Source organism: Rhinopithecus roxellana, chromosome 6, assembly GCF_007565055.1.
Source record: "Rhinopithecus roxellana isolate Shanxi Qingling chromosome 6, ASM756505v1, whole genome shotgun sequence".
Lineage (NCBI taxonomy): Eukaryota > Metazoa > Chordata > Mammalia > Primates > Cercopithecidae > Rhinopithecus > Rhinopithecus roxellana.
The window spans coordinates 22,583,460-22,605,928 of record NC_044554.1 but is presented as its reverse complement, the minus strand read 5'-3'; the positions used below and the strand labels follow the sequence as shown (position 1 = coordinate 22,605,928).

General features: G+C 34.5%; 1 protein-coding gene across 1 annotated transcript in view; it reads left to right on the top strand.

Annotated features, from left to right (window-relative positions):
- PCLO (piccolo presynaptic cytomatrix protein) overlaps window positions 1–22,469 on the top strand; it is a 404,629-nt gene that overhangs the window by 13,794 nt on the left and 368,366 nt on the right. Inside the window, 1 exon segment of the mRNA XM_030932711.1 lies at window positions 13,264–14,664. Within this exon segment, the coding sequence (XP_030788571.1) occupies window positions 13,264–14,664 (1,401 nt within the window).

The window sequence follows — 22,469 nt, the reverse complement described above, 5'->3', positions numbered from 1 at the left end:
AAGAGCCTAACTAGACATTTTAGCAATAACACCACATGAATGACATACATGAACTGATAGAAACAATAACAAAAATAACCCCATAGGAAAAAGTTCATTCTTCAAAGAATGTAAGAAAATTCTTACTATTCCTGAGAGATATGTAAGAAGGTATTTCCTTTATAGTTAACATACACAAATTTCAATGGGCTGGTTGAGGGTAAACAAAAGGAACTCAGTTAATGGTCTGAAAAATAAGGACCTAGAATTTTCCCAGATTATGTAGAGTTAAAAAACAAAAGAAAAAAAAGTATTTACTTACTTAGCATCTACCATACTTCAGGCATGTTCTTGACTCTGGGAATACGAGAGTGAACAAAGTTGGGAAAATCCTTCCCTTATGGAGCATGTCTTCTAGTAAGAGTCACAAATAAATACAACATATGGTGAGACAGATGACAATGTGTTATGAAGAAAATTGAAGTAAGGGACGGTTGTAGTATGTTCCAAGAGAGGGATGGGTTTGGGTTGTAGGGTTCCCTCACTCCCTTCTATTGGGTGATTGCAGTCTGAAATTGTTGAGTTACTTGGCAATCTAGAATTTTTAATGGTGACTAAAATTCTAATCGGTGGCTGTAGTCCTAACTGAGGCTGTGGGTCAAAGGTGAGGGTACCAAGGAAGGAAAGGGTGTGAATGTACCCAAGAGTGTGGATAACTCTGAGAAGTTTTCTTCACTCCTGCCTGTTGTAATGTGGATGTAGAGGAATGAGCATTTTAAGAAATCTACAGCATAAGGAGCTATTTCTATTCCTAAACACAGGTAATAGTATAATGTTGTCTTATGAAAAAATTCACCTTGGATAACAAGGTAAAAATATATTAGATTTTTAATTTATATATAAAAAATAAAATCGAAACCTACTATTTGATATTCTGATGGCAACCACAAGAAAAACTAAAAGCAAAAGTTAATATCGATTGATTCCAGAAAGTAAGACTTGGTGGTAGTGAGGGAGGATTTTACTTTTTATGTCATACATTTATGCACTATTTTTTTATTTTTAAAATTCATGTTATAACTAAAATTAACACTGGTATAATTTAAAAACACTAAATCATCAAATGCTTAAACAAGTATGTGATATAAAGGGCTAAAGGACTTGATTCTTCATTTTTACATCTTCAGCCTTGGTATTCTTCTTGGTGAAATGTCAAGAATTTTTCATTCCAAATAGCAATGAGGATTTGAAATATTTTAAGCCTGTGATGCCAAGTTTGGTCAGTTTCTTTGTTCATTCTTTGCTTGTCACAGCCATGTATGCTTTAACTGGTCCTAATGTTTGCATGAAGCCAATAGAGAAAAATAAAGTACCTAGATTCTATGCATAAGGTTTTTGGAAAACAAAGTATATTGAGTTTTTTGCAATTCTCTGATAATCTCCATGGTATTGTTCATACTATTTAAAGTGAGAATATCCTAATTATAACATAATGAATTTATCTTTATTTAAAGTAGTTTTCTAATGAAATTAAAGAAATATAATTCAATCATTTAAAAATATGTATTGTTTAATTATGTTTACAAACACTATATTTGTTTAGCTCTCATCTTTGATGTGATCCAATTTGGATATTCCCTGGATTTATATGTTAATATACACCTAGGCATATACATTATATGTAATATTAATATTATATACATACATAAATTTAATCATTAGAACCAAAGCCTTTTTTTTTTTTTACTTTCAGCTTTTAAATGACTAGATGTTTCAGGTATCTTTCTGGAGAGCCAACTTTCATAATGTCTAGTAAGCCTGTTGTTATGTATTATTAGCTTGGTAGGAACAGATGTTCTGCTGTGAAGGCAGGTACCCACTGTTAAGATCATTTATTGGGTCTAGGCACAGTGGCTCATGCCTGTAATCCCAGCACTTTGGGAGGCTGAGGTGGGTGGATCACCTGAGGTCAGGAGTTCGAGATCAGCCTGGCCAACATGGTGAAACCCTGTCTCTGCTAAAAATACAAAAAATTAGCTGGGCGTGGTGGTGGTCACCTGTAATCCCAGCTACTCTAGAGTCAGAGTGAGGCAGGGGAATCACTTGAACCCAGGAGGCAGAGGTTGCAGTGAGCCTAGGTTGCACCACTGCACTCCACCCTGGGCGATAAGAGTAAAACTCTGTCTCAAAAAAAAAAAAAAGTATTTATTGGATCAGTAAGCTGAATATAGTAATGGGGTAACTTGCTCATTGTTTATATTCCTTGAGAAAGCACACATATCTAACAGTTCCCTATTTCACATCTTTAATTTATAACTAAATTCTCTTGGTATCTTAATTTTAGTTTAGATACATGAGCTACATTTAGAAATACTTCAAATATATTATTACATTGAAGATAAAGAGGTAAATAATCTATTAGAAGTTTATACTAGTTATCCTTAAAGTAATAATAGTATGAAGTGTATCAGTAAGGTGTCAATCAGTATGGGTTCTGGTCCTAGCTCTGCCTCTCACATATGTCCACTCTTAGTGACATGACTATGAATTCACCGAAAAGTACGTTTTGTTACCTTTGATAAGGAAGCAACATTTTCACTACGAACAATGCTTCTTGTCTTTATCTTATCTTACTTCAATAAGAAAGGAGTTTGGTCTCTTGTCACAGGGAAGAGAGATTGTAGTTAGAACACCCTGCATTTCAAACTGTGCACTAGGCACTTTATATGCATTTCGTCATTTTATGCTCTTTTAATGAGGTGGTCTCCACATTTTAAAGATGAGTAAAGAGATTAAGAAAATCAGAGTTCATATTATAAAGTATTTTGAAATCTGCCATGCTTATTGATGAATTAATCATAAGATGGTGCTTTGGAAAACTGGAAAATATGAGATTTTAAACTTGGGCAACGTGGGTATGAATCCTACCTAGATCAGCTACTTATTTGTTGTGTGATTTGGTCAGGTGACTTTATTTTTTTTTAAGTGTTTAGTTTCATTATTTGTAATGCGAGAGTATTCGTAAGCTAAAAATCACATTTGGCAATATAAGTGGAAGGGCTCCAAAATTAAAATTATAGGTAAACATTCATTGTTATTACTATTAGCACTATTACCACTACTAACAAAAATCTTCATAACATTCTAATAGGCAGATAGGGATAACACCATCATTATTGACTCCATTGGTAGATAAGAAAACTGAGTTTAAGAATTTAAATGACTTTTGCACAGTCACAGAATTACTTGGTAATGGATCCCATCCCATACAAGAAGTAAGATTTGCTGACCCAAAATTTATTGCCTTTTTATGGGAGATCGCATTGTCCTTGAATGGATTATTTGATTCCATTATTTGATACCATTTTCTAAATTTCTGAGTTATGGCAAGTGTATGCATGTGTATATATTTACATATCCTTAAAATTAAAAAGAAATTAACGTTCTTGGCAGGGATATTTTCAGAATACTTAGTTTAAAAAAATCGAGGTTTAAGAGTACTTGTTTTTTGCCTTTATACATACTTCTGTCCAAAGTCAGAGTCTTATATTGATTCATACTTCTTTGCCTTCTAAGAAAGCTGTGAACTCCTACTCTGAGCGGGCCACTCTGTTCAAAATTGAGACTAGAGATGATGAAGGTCATAACTTTAATGGGCCACTGTCAGAAGTAGAATTCAGAGTCTAAAAAGAGAGCCAAATGCTTAGCAATTTAAGATGGAATCTTGTTTGTAAAGGAGAATATGAAAAAATACATATAGATGAGATCAGTTCTCACTTCAATATAAAGTAGTAAAGTACCTTTCCTATTCTTTCTTTCTCTCTAATAAAAAAATCACTTGCAATACAATTTATAGAAAGATGGCACTTCTCTTTGTTCAGCAAAGTAAGCATTACCAGTTGAATACTCAAAACAACTCTTATGAACAGATTTCTACTTATACAGTACAATTTAAAGAAATCAAGTAGCAGGCTTTACTATGTGAACACGTGATTAGGGTTCTGTAATTGTACTTTTGGGGAAAATTTTTAATGTGTAGATCTTTTTAAATTTATTTAAAGTTTTTAACTTATTGACAGGATAGTTAATCTGTCCTGTAAATGGGTTAAAGAAATAGAAGGAAATAAATTACAACAAAAAATGTAGGTAAGATTTGTAAAACATTTTTGAAAATAATGTAATGCAGATTGATCATGTTAAAATCAGATTTTTCCTAAATATACTATTAAATGGTTATACATATATCTGTGTAAAATTTTAATAATTGACAGTTGTAAGGAGTGTCTATTCACAGAGCTAAAATAAGCTAAAAGTTCCTTATGAACATTCTTTTTATAGAAGCCTTAATATATTTAAGGATTTCATATATTTTTATCTTTTTTTTGAGATGGAGTTTCACTCTTGTTGTCCAGGCTGGAGTGCAGTGGCATGATCTCAGTTCTCTGCAACCTCCGCCTCCCAGGTTTAAGTGATTCTCCTGTCTCAGCTTCATGAGTAGCTGGGATTACAGGCATGTGCCACCACACCCGGCTAATTTTGTATTTTTAGTAGAGACAGGGTTTCACCATGTTGGTTAGGCTGATCTTGAACTCCTGACCCCTGGTGATCTGCCCCCCTTGGCCTCCCAAAGTGTGCAGATTACAGCCATAAGCCTCTGCACCCAGTGATTTCATATATTTTTAAAAATATGTTTATTTCCTTCTCAAGTCAACATGCAAGTAATTGGCTTAATTCTAGTGAGCATCTGATTTAAAGATATGCTGCTTTCAGCATATAGAATGAGTTCATATTTAGACCTTTGATTCTTTTCCCTAATGTAATCTTTTGTTATTTCTAAATGAAATAATAAGAGGACAATGCAGTGAACTATTCAGATACTTACACAAACACTGTCTAATTGCAACCCTTGGATCACAGGCTGCAATGTTTTGTGGTAGACCTAGGTGTGTGTTAATCAACTGAGGTGTAAAAGTTTGAATTCACTGCGTGAGAGGCAGTTTAGAAGTGTTAATGCATAATGTATGTAAGTCCAGTTTACTGATTTGAGATCCTCCTCTCTTTGTGTAATTGTGATACAGTATGGATACACTTTCGTATCCGTGTACTGTAATTATTTTATAAATTGTGCTTTGGTGAAAGTGTCAGTTTGTTTTTTTATTTTGCGAGGGGGAGGGCAATCCTGACAAACATATTAAAATATGCTTTTATCACTTGATCCTGTTTGTAATGATTTAGAAATGTTATTGCTAGCATTCAGTTAGCATTATGATGGTGAAAAGAGGGCGTATTTAGTTTATGTTTTACAAGGTTTGTTTATGGCTACTGAATTACATAGCAGAAATTGTAATACATGCAATTTCAGAGAGGAGATGTCCATTCAATTTCTAGATGTATTATTTTAAAGAAAATTGTTTTATTAAGTTGCTGAGTATGCTGTCACAGTTCTGAGGAATGCTATTGTCTAGTTTTTAACCAAAATAAGTTATGCATGAATGTGAATAGCTAAAGACGTCAACTACAGTGAGTCATCTGAATCCAAACTGCTGTTGGGGAGTAACTGCCCCTGTAGGGGAGCTCAGGTGGCTTGAGCAGTCCTTGAGTAGCAGAAAACATAATCTGTTATCAAGCCTTATCTCAATTTCATCTTCCTAATCCTGACTTTTTTAAAACCTTTAGTCTGGTTGTATTATATATTTTTGGTATTCAAAGTAATAGAAGGTCTTCAATAAGTATTTAAAAATAATATGATGAGAAATAGAAGAAAAGCCTTTTGCAGAGTTTGCCATTAAATAATATCTAAAAATTACTTGATATCCAACATAGAGGTAAGAGTAAGCATAAGTGTTTGCTCTTTTTTTTTCTTTTTCTTTTTTTTTTGAGATGGAGTCTTGCTATGTCTCCCAGGCTGGATTGCAGTGGCGTGATCTCAACTCACTGCAATCTCCGTCTCCTGGGTTCAAGCAATTCTGCTGCCTCAGCCTCCTGAGTAGCTGGGACTACAGACACATGCCAGCATGCCGGGCTAATTTTTGTATTTTTAGTAGAGACGGGGTTTCGCCATATTGGCCAGGCTGGTTTTGGACTCCTGACCTCAGGTGATCCACCCGCCTTGGCCTCCCAAAGTGCTGGGATTACAGATGTGAGCTACCATGCCCCACCATGTTTGCACCTTTTAAAAGTTTATATGAGGAGACAAGAGGAAACAATTGGAAAATACTGTAAGCCACTGCATATTTGAATTTAAATGCTGTGGTTCAGGGTATAATGGTACTGTAATAGTTGAAGAACAGCAGATGTTCATTGATGATGGAATAATACATAACAAAGGAGGAAATTCAATGTGGATTGTAAAAGATGGATAGCATTTACATAAACATGAGAGGAGCCCAAAATTGACTGGGAATCACGACTCAGGTAAGAGAGAATGAGAATACTGCTTTGATGGAGTAAATAGTCCATTTAGATGTTATGGTTTGCAGAAAAGTTTAGTTGTGGTGAGTTTAAAAGTAAGAGCCCAACAGGTTCCATTGTGCAAAAACAGGAAAAGAGCATGATTGAAGAAAATTTATTTAACAGCTGATGTGAACAGTACAAAAAGGAGCAAATATAAATTCCTAACATTGTGTTTGTTCTTTTGATGTTTCATTATTCCAAGTACTATGGCTATGTAATTGAGCAGAGATCATATTATGAATATTATGTAGATGTGTTTAAATTTTCCAATTAGAGTTACATAGAAGAGAGGATATTAGTCATTATGCTTTCTGGAATTGTGTATGTGTGTGTGGGGGAAGGGGCTTCCATTCTGTTTTGAATCTTAATAAATTAATAATAATTCTGAGCAGGAATATGCTTTAGTTCTGAAACCCCCAAATATATCGATTCACTTCATTGCTTAGATGTATCAAGTTGATTATTTTGAGTCATTATTGAAGATACACTCCTAAAAATCAGAATATAATTTTTTGGTAATCAATAGCTTTGATACTTTATTTTGAAAGTGGCACCATTAATTGATACTCTTTATGTGAAGTTCACAATTAAACCTTCAAGTAGTACTTCTTGAAAAATATAAATAGGATGCTTATGATTATGTATCAAAGGCTTTAGACAATGAACTTGTATTGCTATATTTGACATCTCTCATACATGACAAAACCTTAACAAAATAAAACTGCAGGAATTATATTAAGCAGACAGGTGTGTTGGAATTATATGCAGATCCACATTAGAATACACAGTGGCCTCAGAATGAGCAGAAATCCTGTCTGATTATCTTCTTACCCCCATTTATATAGCACATTAAATCAGAAGACTAAAGGAACAAATACTTTTATGCCTTTCTTTTGTTCCTTTCCATAGAGATAATTGAGTTTAAATAGCTCATTAAACAGTTGTATCTTCACACCTTGAATTTCATTTGTGCACCTTCTGTAAGTAAGGCTATTGGTAGAGAAAGCAAAGATGGCTATTTTTCCTTATTTGTCATACAAACTCTAGAATTTAGGAAAAGTTCAGGCTTGACAGATCTATCTAAGACAGTTGGATTATTTCCTTTTAATGTTTGCACATTGAAGTAAGAGTCATTTCAGGACACATTGATATGGTTGTAGGCTCTGCTGGTAGAATTTATTCCATTTCTTCCACCATTTGTCAAATGGATGTGGATGGTAGTATAATGTTGGAGAGGCAGTGCCACTTTTGACAGGGCACTTGGGAAGTTGTTTAGGAAATCTTTGTGGAAGCCATCTTCTGTGAATCAGGCATGACTGCAGAGATTGTCTGTCTAGCTTCTCCATCTTCTGTGAATCAGGCATGGGGAGGGAGTGATAAGGACTAAAATCATCTAAGATTTTCATTTATGGCTCTAGAAGATGAAAACCCAATCACGCAGAACAAAGGGACGAAGTGTATTATAGGTACTATGTGTAACTGGCAGAAAGTGTCTGTGGCAGGTGTGTCTCTACTCAGGATTGGAGATAAAGGTTTAATTTTGGAAGTGAAACAAGACAGTGATTATCTCCAGGCAGGAAAAATATTTATGGCTAGCAGATGTTGTAATTATGAGAGACTCTTCAATCTGAATCAAAATGAGAATAGGTTTTCAGTGGCCTAAGGTACAAAGTAGGGTTCTATGGAGAATGGCATGCATCTTGAGAATGCTGTACAGATTGGCTGAACAGTGGGAGATTCACAGTAAACACAGAGCACAGTTAAACATTTTAAATTAATTTGTTTAATTCAAACCAGTTCAAAAAATGTTTGTGAACATAACTGATGCTTAAAGTGTCATTTATACACTGGAGATTAATAGAAAGACTACTATGAGTAAGTCTTTACAGTTTGTTGTTTTGAGTCTTTGGGGAGATACAGCCTTGGAAATAACAGAATTACATAAATACTAGCATAAGAACACCAACAGAATTATATACGTTAAATTTCTTGTAAAAATTTTTACTTTTCATTGAGGCATTGAGGTTTGAAGGGGTGTGGTTGTATTAAACAGGTTTAATGTGAAGTGTTTGAGAAATAATAGCCAAATGAGAGACAGTGGCTTTGGAAATGTGAGAGAACCTTTCACAAGCAATCCAGACCCACTTCGGAATAAATGGGAATGTGGTAAAAATATTGTGAGATTTTGAACTTGGATAACTGAGAAAGCAGTGGGAGTATTACTATCCGTTGCTTGCCCTAAGTGCACTGTGAAAGACCTGACTGACATCAAAGATGGTTTGTGATGTTAATGCTGGGGCTGGTTATGGACTTTTTCATTTGGTCAATATATAGGAAAGATTCTTTGCTTTTTTCTTTTTGTCAGTTGAATCAGGGGCTTGCAAATGCTGCTGTTTTCAGTACAAGACTGTTAAGTGCTGAAATACAAATCATTTCTACCTTCAACAGATTTGGCTAATATAATTAAATAAAAAGGAGGTGCTTTCTAAAAAATCCTAAGAGGATAAAAGCTTTTTATGTTGTGCTAGCCATAGATAATGATTTCAACCTGTATTATAGCAATGAGGGGGAAAAACTGATGGATCAAATATCTTTTCTGTGTTGTTTATCAAAGTTAAAATAAATGTGGTCATTTAAAGGACAAAAGATGAGGGGGTGGAATCTGTTCAAGCAAAGGGTATATTAGGAGAGAAGCAGAATTCTCTCCCTGTGAAGGGGCAGTGACTCCTATTTTCCACCTTCTTTTTACTAATCTCCTAACTCTCTGCTTAGGTAGAGATATATCCATGTACATTTATAAACCACAGAGAATCGTTTGATTTTGGAATAAAGATAGTATAAAATGTGTCCCAGTGTTGATATACATCATACATTAAATGTGTCTGGTAGTGTTCTAATTTTACAGTTGTCCAAAGATAATGTTAGGGCCTACTGGCTATGTATGAAGCTCCAATGTTCAGATTGCAAAGAAACTTAGAATTTTACCAATCAAACCAAATACATCCCAAGAAATTTTTCAGAGGAAAAAAAGAGAATCTAGCAGCAAAGAATCACCACAATATCATCAGATTTTTTTTATATGTAGAATATTTATTCAGTTCTTTTTTCGAGTACATCTTATCTTCATTCATTGTACTTTATTTTTTGTGCAGGTTTAAATTTATTTCTTGTATGTGTTTAGTGATGCTTAAAATTTTTATTTAATCTAGTTTATCAGAAAATTCTGTTAGAAAATATGACGAGGCTTTAATTCTGCCATCTGTATTGTCCACCGACTATTATCTAAAGATAATAGTTTCTCTTTTTAAAGCAATTTGAATTGGGATTTTATGTCATAATTTTTTAATCTCTTTTTTTTTTATTATACTTTACGTTCTGGGATACATGTGCAGAACGTGCAGATGTGTTACATAGGCATACACGTGCCATGGTGGTTTGCTGAACCCACCAACCCGTCATCTACATTATGTATTTCTGCTAATGCTGTCACCCTCTATCTCCCCACCCCCCAGCAGGCCCTGGTGTGTGATGTTCTCCTCCCTGTGTCCATGTGTTCTTATTGTTCAAATCCCACTTATGATATCTACCATAACCTTGAAATTGTTTTATGCATTCACTTGTTTGGTTGTTATATCACCTTCATCAGGACAGGGATATTTGCTGCTTTTTTTGTTTGTGTGTTTTCTTTTTAAGACAGTCTCACTCTGTCACCCAGGCTGGAGTGCACCTCGGCTCAATGCAACCTCCGCCTTCCAGGTTTAAGCAAGTCTCCTGTTTCAGCCTCCTGAATGGCTGGGACTGCAGGCATGCACCACCACGCCTGGCTAATTTTCATATTTTTAGTAGAGACAATGTTTCACCATGTTGGCCAGGCTGGTGTCAAACTCCTGACCTCAGGGGATCTGCCCTCCTTGGCCTTCCAAAGTGCTGGGATTATAGGCCTGAGCCACAGCACCTGGCCTGATTTTTGCGTCTTTTATTCAGTGGTATTTGCCTTGTAGAAGGTGCTCAATACATATTTGAATAAAAGAATAAGTATTGTTTATTTTGAAACTACTTTGGTTATGACACTTGTTAAAAAGCATAAAAGCAATTAATATTAATGAAAATTACTAATCCTGGAAATTTATAAATTAAACTAGTTAATATGGATACAGCTCTTGCATGTAATAGGTATTTTATAGAAAAATGTCAGTGACTATACATGTAAGAATTATGCCTTTAATTATGTTTTTCTTATTTTGTGTGGCTGCATGATTATGAGGTGATCATGTGAGGCTATGGAAGAAAATTAATGAGAAAAACAGATAGTAAGTAGAACAGCAGAGTTGACATTGATAATAGGGGATATGGCTGAGTGGGTAGATGCATATTTATAGACATATTTCCTTCCATTAAGGAAAATGGAGTGAAATTTTTCTTACATTTTTGCCTGCCTTTTGTCATGGTACTTGCAGAAGTAGCAATTGTTTGATTGTTTTGGGACTTAAAATATTTATATGTATAAAGAGCTATTTATTTTGTGAAATGCTTCAAACATATAGAAAGGTTAAGACAATATAGTGAGTACAGAGATGTATAATACCCATACTGAAAACAAATATAATGAATATCCATGGCTGGCACGGTGGCCCACACCTGTAATCCCAGCACTTTGGGAGGCCGAATCAGGCAGATCACGAGGTCAGGAGATAGAGACCATCCTGGCTAACACGGTGAAAACCTCTTTCTACTAAAAAATACCAAAAATCAGCCAGGCATGGTGGCGGGCACCTGTAGTCCCAGCGATCCGGGAGGCTGAGGCAGGAGAATGGCGTGAACCCGGGAGGTGGAGCTTGCAGGGAGCCAAGATCAAGCCACTGCACTCCAGCGTGGGTGACAGAGCGATACTGTGTCTCTAAATAAATAAATGAATGAATGAATGAATGAATGAATGAATATCCATATACCTACCACCCATATTTAACAATATCATAGTTTTACTTTTTGATTCAGTTTTTAAAACAGAAGTATAACATTTCAGTTCAAATTGAAAATCTCATTTAACCTTCTCCAAACATAAGTTTACTTTCCATGAGAGTGCAAAATAAGCCTTGTGATACTGGTATATGAGTTTAAATAATTTCAAAGAAGTTTTAAAATGTTTAGGAATGATTAATTCAATTTTTTTTTTCAAAAAGAAATTGTTTGAAAACAGAAAATGTACTGTTTGCCAGCTGAACACTTTGCAGTTTTGTACTGTGGGAAATTTGTCTGGTGCCTGTGCTCCTTATATTTATATATATTTTTTCATTGTGCAGCATTCTGTACAAAGAATTTCAGTGCCAAATTATTTACATTGGTTACATTGGGTGGAGAAGGTTGGATCATGGTATAATTATATATGCTAAATTATTTTGGTAAGATTTAAAATAGTTATAAGGAATCATTATTTTAGAATAATAAAAAAGGTAAATGTTAAACATAGGTACTTTTAAATTATCTTCTAAAATATGGTATTAAACACAACATCTTTTCACAATAGATGCAATACAAAAAAAGCATTTGCATATTGTGTATATATACATATATCTCATATATATACAAATCTCTGCCATTCACATGCATACACGTACATGTATATATCACCAGTCAAATATGTACATTCCTTACTCATATTGCTTTTTCAAGTATCTTCATAAAATTTCTAAGGAAGCCATGTTTCTTCTATTAAATCATTCTATTTGTGATCATTTAAGGGAGAGCTATTATTTTTTATTTACTTTGTTAATAGAGAATATCCTATTTCTAACTCAGCATGGTTAACAATTTGTATTTTTAAATATTTGAATTTCACCTTGGAGTGGGGAGTAATGCTTTGCCAATTTTAAAAAGTAGCAATATGTTCATAATTTAGCAATCCTACTCTGGGCTGTATATCTTAAAATTGATTATGAGCCATCAATAGAGGAAATAACTCTCATAACTGATTTATGGTATCTAACATGTTTTATTCCCAGAAATAGTAAACCATGTATAATCTAAGAAAAAACAAGTTTTGTGAAAGCTTGTTAAGAAAAAAACGTAAAATTTGCTTTTTCTTAAAATTGTACATGGTTTTCTATTTCTGGGAATCATAAAAATTTAAGTAAATCAAAGGCAAATAATAACAATTACCATTAGAAGAAACACAAAACTATATTTGATTTTTACTTTATTCCTTAAAATATAGGGTACTTTAGCCCCTGAGGAGATATATATATACACACACACACACGCACATACACATATAGATATATATACATATAGGTATATATATTAAATATATATTTTATATATGTATATAAATATATATATAAATTATATATATATATAATTTTTTTGAGACGGAGCCTCACTCTTTTGCTCAGGCTGGAGTGCAATGGCATGATCTCGGCTCACTGTAATCTCAGCCTCGTAGGTTCAAGCGATTTTTTTGCCTCGGCCTCCTGAGTAGCTGGGATTACAGGCGCACACCACCATGCCCAGCTAATTTTTGTATTTTTAGTAGAGGCGGGGTTTCACCATGTTGGTCAGCCTTGTCTCAAACTCCTGACCTCGTGATCCGCTCACCTCAGCCTCCCAATGTGCTGGGATTACAGATGTGAGCCACTATGCCTGGCCCACTAATTGTATTTTAATATCATTAAAATATTATATTTTAATAACAATTTATTGAAATAATTTTCTCTGCATTTTCTGCTTTGAGTGATGCGAGACATCGTTTCAGATGGCAGTATGCATGTTTTGAAAACATTTTTGTATTTTTACAGTATTATTGTCTTGGTGACCATTGTTTTATTTTATTTGTAGGTAAAAGAGTGGCTCTGTTTGAACTGTCAAACGAAAAGAGCTCTAGGTGGGGATCTGGCTCCAGTTCCATCATCACCCCAGCCCAAACCGAAGGCTGCACCTGTTACCGCTACATCAGCAGTGAGCAAATCATCCCCACAGCCACAGCAGACTTCCCCAAAGAAGGATGCTGCACCAAAACAGGATCTCTCCAAGGTACCTGAGCCTAAAAAGCCACCACTAGTGAAACAACCAACCCTCCATGGCTCTCCTTCAGCCAAGGCCAAGCAGCCTCCTGAGGCAGATTCTCCATCCAAGCCAGCCCCTCCCAAAGAACCTTCTGTCCCATCTGAGCAGGACAAGGCCCCTGTTGCTGATGATAAACCAAAGCAGCCCAAGATGGTAAAGCCAACCACAGACTTTGTATCTTTATCATCAGCAACAACACCTGATATTCCAAGCTCCAAAGTACAGTCACAAGCTGAAGAGAAAACAACCGCTCCTCTAAAAACAGACTCTGCCAAACCCTCACAGAGTTTTCCACCAACAGGGGAAAAAGTCACCCCATTTGATTCTAAAGCCATACCTCGACCTGCATCAGATTCAAAAATTATTTCACATCCTGGTCCTAGTTCAGAGAGCAAAGGTCAAAAACAAGTTGACCCCGTACAAAAGAAGGAAGAGCCCAAGAAAGCACAAACCAAAACGAGTCCTAAACCAGATGCCAAGCCAATGCCAAAAGGGTCACCAACACCCCCTGGCCCACGACCTACTGCTGGCCAAACTGTCCCTACACCTCAACAGCCCCCAAAGCCTCAGGAGCAGTCAAGACGTTTCAGTCTGAATCTGGGAAGTATTACTGATGCCCCCAAATCACAGCCTACAACTCCTCAAGAGACCGTGACTGGGAAACTCTTTGGGTTTGGAGCATCAATCTTCAGCCAGGCATCAAATTTAATTTCCACTGCAGGCCAACCTGGACCTCATTCACAAAGTGGACCAGGGGCCCCAACAAAACAAGCCCCTGCCCCTTCACAGCCACCTGCTTCACAAGGGCCACCCAAATCCACAGGTCAAGCACCACCAGCACCTGCAAAAATTGTACCTGTGAAAAAGGAAACAAAAGCCCCAGCAGCTGAAAAATTAGAGCCCAAAGCTGAACAAGCTCCAACAGTAAAAAGAACAGAAACAGAAAAAAAGCCACCACTTATTAAAGATAGCAAATCTTTAACAGCTGAGCCTCAAAAAGCTGTCCTTCCCACAAAACTGGAGAGATCTCCCAAACCACAATCAACCTGTCCTGTCTGCAAAACTGAACTCAACATAGGTTCTAAGGATCCTCCTAACTTCAGTACTTGCACTGAATGCAAGAATCAAGTGTGTAATCTCTGTGGATTTAACCCTACACCACATTTGACTGAGGTAAGTAATATGTGTGTGTATATATATATTACATATGGAGGTGAGTCTATGGGTTTATTTTGAAATGTTTGGGTGGCCAAATATCTGAGCAAAAAATGCATTTCTAGTGAAGAAAATAAATTGATAATCTTAGATGTTTCAATTACTTATTACCAGCTTACCTTCTTACTAAGAGTTCATGTTATTTGTACTTTCCTGGGTTAATGTACGGCAAGTAAGAAGATGAAATAAGCTAAGTTAAATGAACATGTTAATTATTAAATTAATATAACAATGATCCAATCATTCATGAAATAAAGAAAAAAATAATAGCTTTTGAGGACTATTTGGTTTTCACATGTAAACTCCAAATAAAAGGTTTTAATATTTTATTCCCATCTCTAATCCTTCTGGTCTCTGTAATACATTAATAAAAGAAGTTTGTTTGGTTGCATATGCATAAACACCATAAAATCTATTATGTTAAGAACAGTTAAAAACTGTTAAGAACTTTGTGTAAGTTAAAAATTTTGCCTAGTAGAAAATAGTGGTTCAAATATGTTATATCTAGGCTTTTTATAATTCTGTTTGAAATATTATTTGGCATCCATATGAGATGGCACTTTACTAGGAGCTGTGGAAAGAAAGAAAGGTGTATGGATTTCTATAACTAACATGAAGGGTTTTTTAATGGGATGATAAGAATACTTTTTATGCAATGTAAATGACTAAAAGGCAGATGACGAATTTCTAATATAGTTATAAAAGAATGAATCTATTAACATTAATAGCATGTTAGGGCTATTAGAATATTTAAATCATGGGAGACTAGGGGGTTAAACAATTACTGCTGTCTTAAATAAGTAACAACAATGTTTTAATGAACAGTCTGGGAATTAATCTAAGTAATTGTTCCAAGCTTTTATACAAACCAAAAATACTTAATAATTTCACTCCACTGTCCTTGGTTTTGTTATTATGATGAAAAAATTGAATAGATTTTAGCATTTATATAAAATAAGCTTTAGATTTTGTTTTTGGTGGTGTTCTTGAGTTAAATATTTTTTTAGAAAATAAACCATAGAAAAATTTCATTTTACTTTAAAAAGACATGTTCGCTTTGATCTAATTAACACTATATGAAAATGTTGTTGCTACAAGTTTAAGCAGATTTTGTTTCCTCTTTAGCTGTGATGAATAATTTTAACTAACAGTCATCTTAAAGGGACATACATTTTGGTTTCTCTCAGCACTTCATGAGTGGTAACAACTATCATTATTAGTTACAGTGTTTTGGATTCAATGTAGAAGCAAAACCAAAAACAAACCTTAAAAGAAAACACTTTTAGAAGAGAAGTTTTTGGTTGTCAATTCATGAGAGAAAATTTTTGCCAATACAATTGTATTTATTTTATATATTAAACAAAATTGTACCTTTTTTGATGAGGATCCCTATGGTATCAACACAATGAAGTTATAAAGCAAACTGCATTTCCAAAAACAAAACTATACTTTTTGCATTTCAAGTATATTTTTACACACTTAAAAATGGGTGTGTAGTGGGAGTGGAGCACTATAACTTAAAATTTTACATATATGTGTATGGATATGCATGCATACATATGTATGTATACATTTGAATTATAGTAGTTATTAGAATTCTCTCAATATTTGGAAGTCTAATGAAAGTTCCTTTGGTAGAAAGACAATAAACCTTTCAGGGAAATCTTTGATTTTCTGTGTGTTGGCAAATAATATTTTGAAAGTGGTAATTTGGAAAGGAGATTTATTGAATGAAGCAGAGAATTACCAAGGACATATGTGGAATTTCAGTACTTTGAATAGTTTGAAAATCTAAATTTTCTCAAGTGTTTAGATGGGTTAGATGAGGTCATACTTGAAATGTGGTGAGTGATCATATTAGATAATCAGTCCTTGTTCAAATTATTTTGCTCTGTGGCAATTTCTTTGAATTTGGAAGATTAGGTTTCAGAAGGAAGAAAATCTAACAAAAGCAACTAGTATTCCTGGCTCACCTTGACTATTCTAATGTACATGAAGTTTTCAGTTAGTATAAGGTCTTGGTGACCTCTGATTTCTGGGTAAAGTTCACCTGGCATCAGGGGAATGAATAAAGGTTAGCTGAGTTATTACATGTTCAGGTAGTCTCTATCATTGCTCCACAGGACTTTGGAAAAATGGCAAAAGGAGTTAGTTGAAAAGAATGGCATGTGTTTGCCTATGTGTGTATATGCATATATATACACACCTTTGTACACATATACATATATAAACATATACATATACCCTTATTTATAGATGTATATGTATCCAGCAAACTGTAAATACTGTTAACAGGTGTAATTCATGCTACAATGTCATTGTTCCTACTAATAAATCTTTCTTCATTTCTCTCAGTTAGGAGTTAGGAAAGCATCTCCTCCTAGATCTTTGTTGTGTGTCTACGTTTTCTTTATTCTGCTTGTAATATGTCTCTTGTGACCTAATATTTTCTGCTTGGCTGGTTAGTACTGTCTTCTGTGCCAATCTCAGAGAGGACATTCTGAAAATACTCAGATTTTATGCCTGAAGTCCAAATAAATGGTATTCCCTCAAGAAAAGATTCAATAATTTCATTTATTTTCTAATAAAGTATGTCCAACTCTCTAATACAAGCCTCTGCTTCTCCTATACTGGTCTCTGTGAGACAGGACATTTTTCCTGCTGATGCCACCCTGACCCCTTCTCCCTTTGGCTATTCTGTTTCTCTGGTTGTGAGAAGAGCTTGTCATATTTTGTCATTGGTTGGGAAGCTGTAGATGGTTTCCCTCTTTCTCCCTCATTAATCAAACACACCTGTCACTAAGGTTGTTTCCTGTCTCATACACAACACCTCCCACTGAACCTGAGGAGTGCCAACGGCTGCCTGCAGGCCCTGGGGTGCAGCCAGACCTCAACCTAAGCCTTACTGTTTAACTGCTTGATGCCCAGTTTGTACAAATGGTACTATAATCCCTTAACCTGTGATAGCAAGAGACAATTATTTTTGGCTTTAATTTCTGCCAAGTCAGGAAATACCTTGTCTTGGAAGGAGTTTTAAAAATGGCAGTTGAGCTTTCTTAAAAAAGCTAGTCTTACAGAATTTGGAAGCATGCTGAGAAAAACAGCTTAAGTTGGCAATCAGTTTACCTGGTGAATTTTTTGTCATTCTGGTAATCAAATTCAAAATGAGTCAGAATTACTCATAATGGATATTTATTGTTGTTAGCACCCTTTTCTAAGCTAACATTTTACTATAAAAATAATGTTTAAAAGTAATTGTGTTTCCTCATATTTCAAGAAGTCCTGGAGTCATAATTTTGCTTCCTTAGCAAGATGATTGTGCATGGCCCAAATAGTGTAGGAATTGCTATAAGATATTTGTCACTATGCAACAAATGAGTCTTTTAAGATAAGACCCAGTGATGTAACTGAGAGTTTTTGAGATCTTTACTCTGCCTGGGTGGCTTCCACATTTTCCATTAAATACTCAAAAATGGCCCACTGGGGATATCCTGCATTTCTTATTTTGCAAACACATACCTTCCTTTTACTTTAATGGCCATTGCTTAATACATTAAAAAGCATATATTCAATACTCAAAAGCATTTACATACACACACACACACACAAGAAATTAAAGGCTGAAAGAATTATCAATAAGGAGAAATCAATAAGGAGAAAATAATTCTACCATTAATTAATTTCAAAAGAATTATGTAATGGAGACTGATCAGAATGGTGGCTCAGCCTGTAATGCCAGCACTTTGGGAGGCCAAAGTGGGCAGATCACTTGAGGTCGGGAGTTTGAGACCAGCCTGGCCAACATGGTAAAACCGTGTCTCTACTAGAAATGTGAGAAAGTCGGCGTGGTGGTTCGTGTCTGTAGTCCCAGCTACTCAGGAAGCTGAGGCAGGAGAATCACTTAAACCTGGGAGGTGGAGGTTTCAGTGAACTGAGTTTGCCCCACTGCACTCCAGCCTGGACAATAGAGAGAGACTTCATCTCAAATAATAATAACAACAACAACAACAACAACAACAACATAATGGAGATCTACATTAATTAAACATTTCTGGCACCCATGGCAAAGAAAGACACCTGATAGCACTTTTAAAATCAATACAAAAAAGTTTATAAACTGGCCAGTAAAAAAAAAATTAGGAAATTAATGTAAGTCATTGATTTTTATTTAGTTAAAAATATTCAGTGATGAATTCAAAAGAAAGCTGTATTTTTGTTTAAATAAATTTAAACCAAAAGTAATTTTTTTCTTAGTTCCTATTTTTCTATGCATTTTTATATAGTTAATGTTCTACTCTGTATGGTAGTTCTGTATCTCAGTAAACATATAACATTTCTCCATGTGATTAAACTCCTTAAGCATCATTTTAAGTAATTATTATCTAATTCTATGGATGTATGTTTTTGTTATGCACATTTGTCTCATATTCAGGATTTAGGTTGTTGTCATTTTTCATGAACTTTTTGGACACAAATATTAGTATTTTTAACTATTTCCCAATGAAAACTTGTACTAGGGTTACTAAATCAAGGGATAAGGACCTTGGAATAACAAATTCTCTTTGGAGATGTAATAGCAGTCAACATTGCCACCACTAGTATATGTGATTTCTTTCTCACTATAGTCTCTCCAAACTTGAATAATATCTAAAACAATATTTAATTTGGAAGTCTAAAAGTGCTGTAATAGTCTTGCTTTGCCTTACATTTTTTATTACTAGACGTTTTTATTTTAAATATTAGATGTAAATAGATGCTTCTAATTATGATCCAGAAAAAATAACTGTGCAATGTTTGAAAGGTAAATTGATACCAATCATACGGCTTAAAAAACTTCTAATAGGGTAGCTATTTTGACTTGGCCTATGTGAGGCCATTGTGCTAAGCACTTTTCTCACCACAACCCTGTGGGATAGGTTTTACTTGTATTTTAGAGATTAGGAGAAGGAGTATCTGAGAGGTATAGCTATCAAGCCACAAAGGTATAGTTCAGAGGCTAAGTCAGTGGTCTCTTTACTATACTGTTTAGGAAACCTAAGGCACTAGGTAATAATGCCACTTGTTCAGTGGTCTCTTAAAGTTGCATCGGTTGGTAATTGCTAGGATTTTAATACTAACAAATTTGTAAATATATGCATAAAATCCAGGTAACATTTGGGGTCCTTGGAATGATGATGGCTTGTTACATGGTTGAATTTAGAAGAATGGAACAGATTCAGAGGTTCAGAGAAGCCTAGAGGCTGGCATCATTGTGCAAGTGTTCTTTCCAGCTAAGTCTACCAACTGGCCACCATTCCTAGGCGAAATCATATGGCTCAATGATCAAATGATTTATCTGCCTTTCTAGTATGAGTGTATAAAACATAGTTATTCCAGTTGCAAGAAATACTGTTATATTCTTTCCAATGCGTGCAAAGAGTTTACTCCATGAAAATGATAAATGTCTCAGTGTTTCATTGGTGGTGGTGGTCAAGTCTTTGCTTCTATGGTAATGGAATGCAATCCCATTTCCATAGAAATGGAATTATTGGGCCATAGGTTATGTGCATTCTAACTTTGTTTTCCACAGTGGTTGCATCAACTAATATTCTAATGAAGTTTTCATGTATGCCACTGTTTTTCTGGAGATCATCTGAAATAATAGTCACTGGTCACGTACTGATGAACGCTATGGCTAACTCAAATTAGGATGTGCTTCAAGTGTAAAATACAAATTGGATTTCAAAACCTTAGTATGAAAACAGATAAATATCTCAAAAATAATTTTTGTTGATTATATATAGAAATGATATTTTACAATGTTGGGTTAGTGTTGTTCTTACGACTTTTTCATTTTTTCTGGTTACAAGCTCCCACCTTATCTTTTGCACAAGCCATTTCTTTGTATGTCCCCAGTCTTGGCTTTATCCCTGTCTCAGTGGTTTGATTGCTGTCTTTTTTGGATAGTAATTGATATTTCTAAAATGTATAAAAGATGTAAGGCTTCCTTTGGCTCCTTCTGAATTCATTCAAGTCCAATTAATATTGTGTAAGCCTTCTGTTCCTTAAATATTGTTGTTACTATTGCCTTTCTATCTTTTAACTTTGACATTGCATATGCATGCAGTGTAGCATATTTGTGTAGTTATTTTTATATGGTCTGCAGAGAAGATAGATCTCAAGGCTCTCATTGTCAAGAGAGACACTGCTGATGCCTGGTGTGGCGTAAGGATCAAAGTACTTAGGTCCTGCTATTCATTACTAAGCAATATCCACATTACCTACTAGCGTACTGTGGCTATACCAAACTTAAGGTCAGAACATCCTATATTTTCTACTGACCTCTCTGGTTCCAAATGGTTCTTCTGTTCTTTTCAGAACTCTTGGGTCTGTTTATACTATTTCTGTGGCTTTAGGGGAAATGTTCAGCTATTGAATTAATTGCTACCAGAAGACTCAGAAATGCAGAATATTAGAAATTGAATATATCACCATGTCCAGTATTTTATTTCTTTCGTTTTCTGATGGTCATTCATTTTACTTTTAAAATTCTATTTCAATAATTTTAATTCCAATTGTAGTATTCTTTCTTATTACAATCCACAGAGTAGTGAAATATCTGAAGGAAAATGAATGAGTTTCTCTTCCCTCTGCACCCCTGAAAGTGATATCTATTTAAACATACCTTCTAATGCTTTTTGCTTGTTTTTATAATGGTTATATACACATAATGACATGTGGAAGGATTTGACATTTTTGAAACTTTATTGGGATAGTTACGTTTTTCCAAATTATTTATTTTGAAACAAATATGTGAATTTATACATATTTTCATTGATTTTTTTCATTAAGCATTATACATTAGGCATTCTCAAGTGAACACTCACTGACTTACCTCACTATATTTATAAGGTATCATTGTATGTGTAAGGTAAATAGATCTACAAAATCTCACAGTTCTCCTCTTGAAAACTAAGAAATTGGGAGTGTTTCTAGCTCTTGTTACTTTATAAACAAAGCTGTAGTAAAATGTCTGCACAAATAATTTACATTGTATTTTTAAGTATTATATAAATTCCTTGAAATGGATGTATAAGGTTAAGGCAAATGGGCTTTAAAATTTTATGGAAACTTCCATATTGCTTTGTTAAATATTGGTAGTAATTATAGTCCTGCCAACAATGCATAGGTGTCTCTTTTTTCCTACATTAACTAGTATATAATATTTATCAATTTCATGAGCCAGAAATTATATTGCATTGTTGCACAAATTTGACTTTCCCTGCCTATTTTGAGGGTAAACGTCATATAAGTTTTTATCAACATCACGAGTTTATTAACCAGTTATGTTTCTCCTCTTAAAAATTTCCTTTTTGTAACTGTTGGTGATTATGGGGGAGGGAGTGTCTGTATATTAGGTTTTAGATAATTTAATTCTTTATCAGTTTATCTATCTGGAAATGATTTTCCTTTATCTGTCACTCATTTTTAAATTTCTTTATGAGATTCGTTCTTATATGAATTTTTTTATTTTTATGCAATCAAATATTTTATTTTTTCTTTATGCTTACTTATTTTAAAATTGTTAATTTTATGGGTACATAGTACATGTATGTATTTATGAGGTACATGTGATAGTTTGATATAGACAGACAATGTATAATAATCACATCAGGATAATTGGGTTATCTGTCAGCTCAAGCATTTCTCATTTATTTGTGTTAGGAACATTCCAATGTGACTCTTTTAGTTATTTTAAAATATATAATAAATTATTATTGACT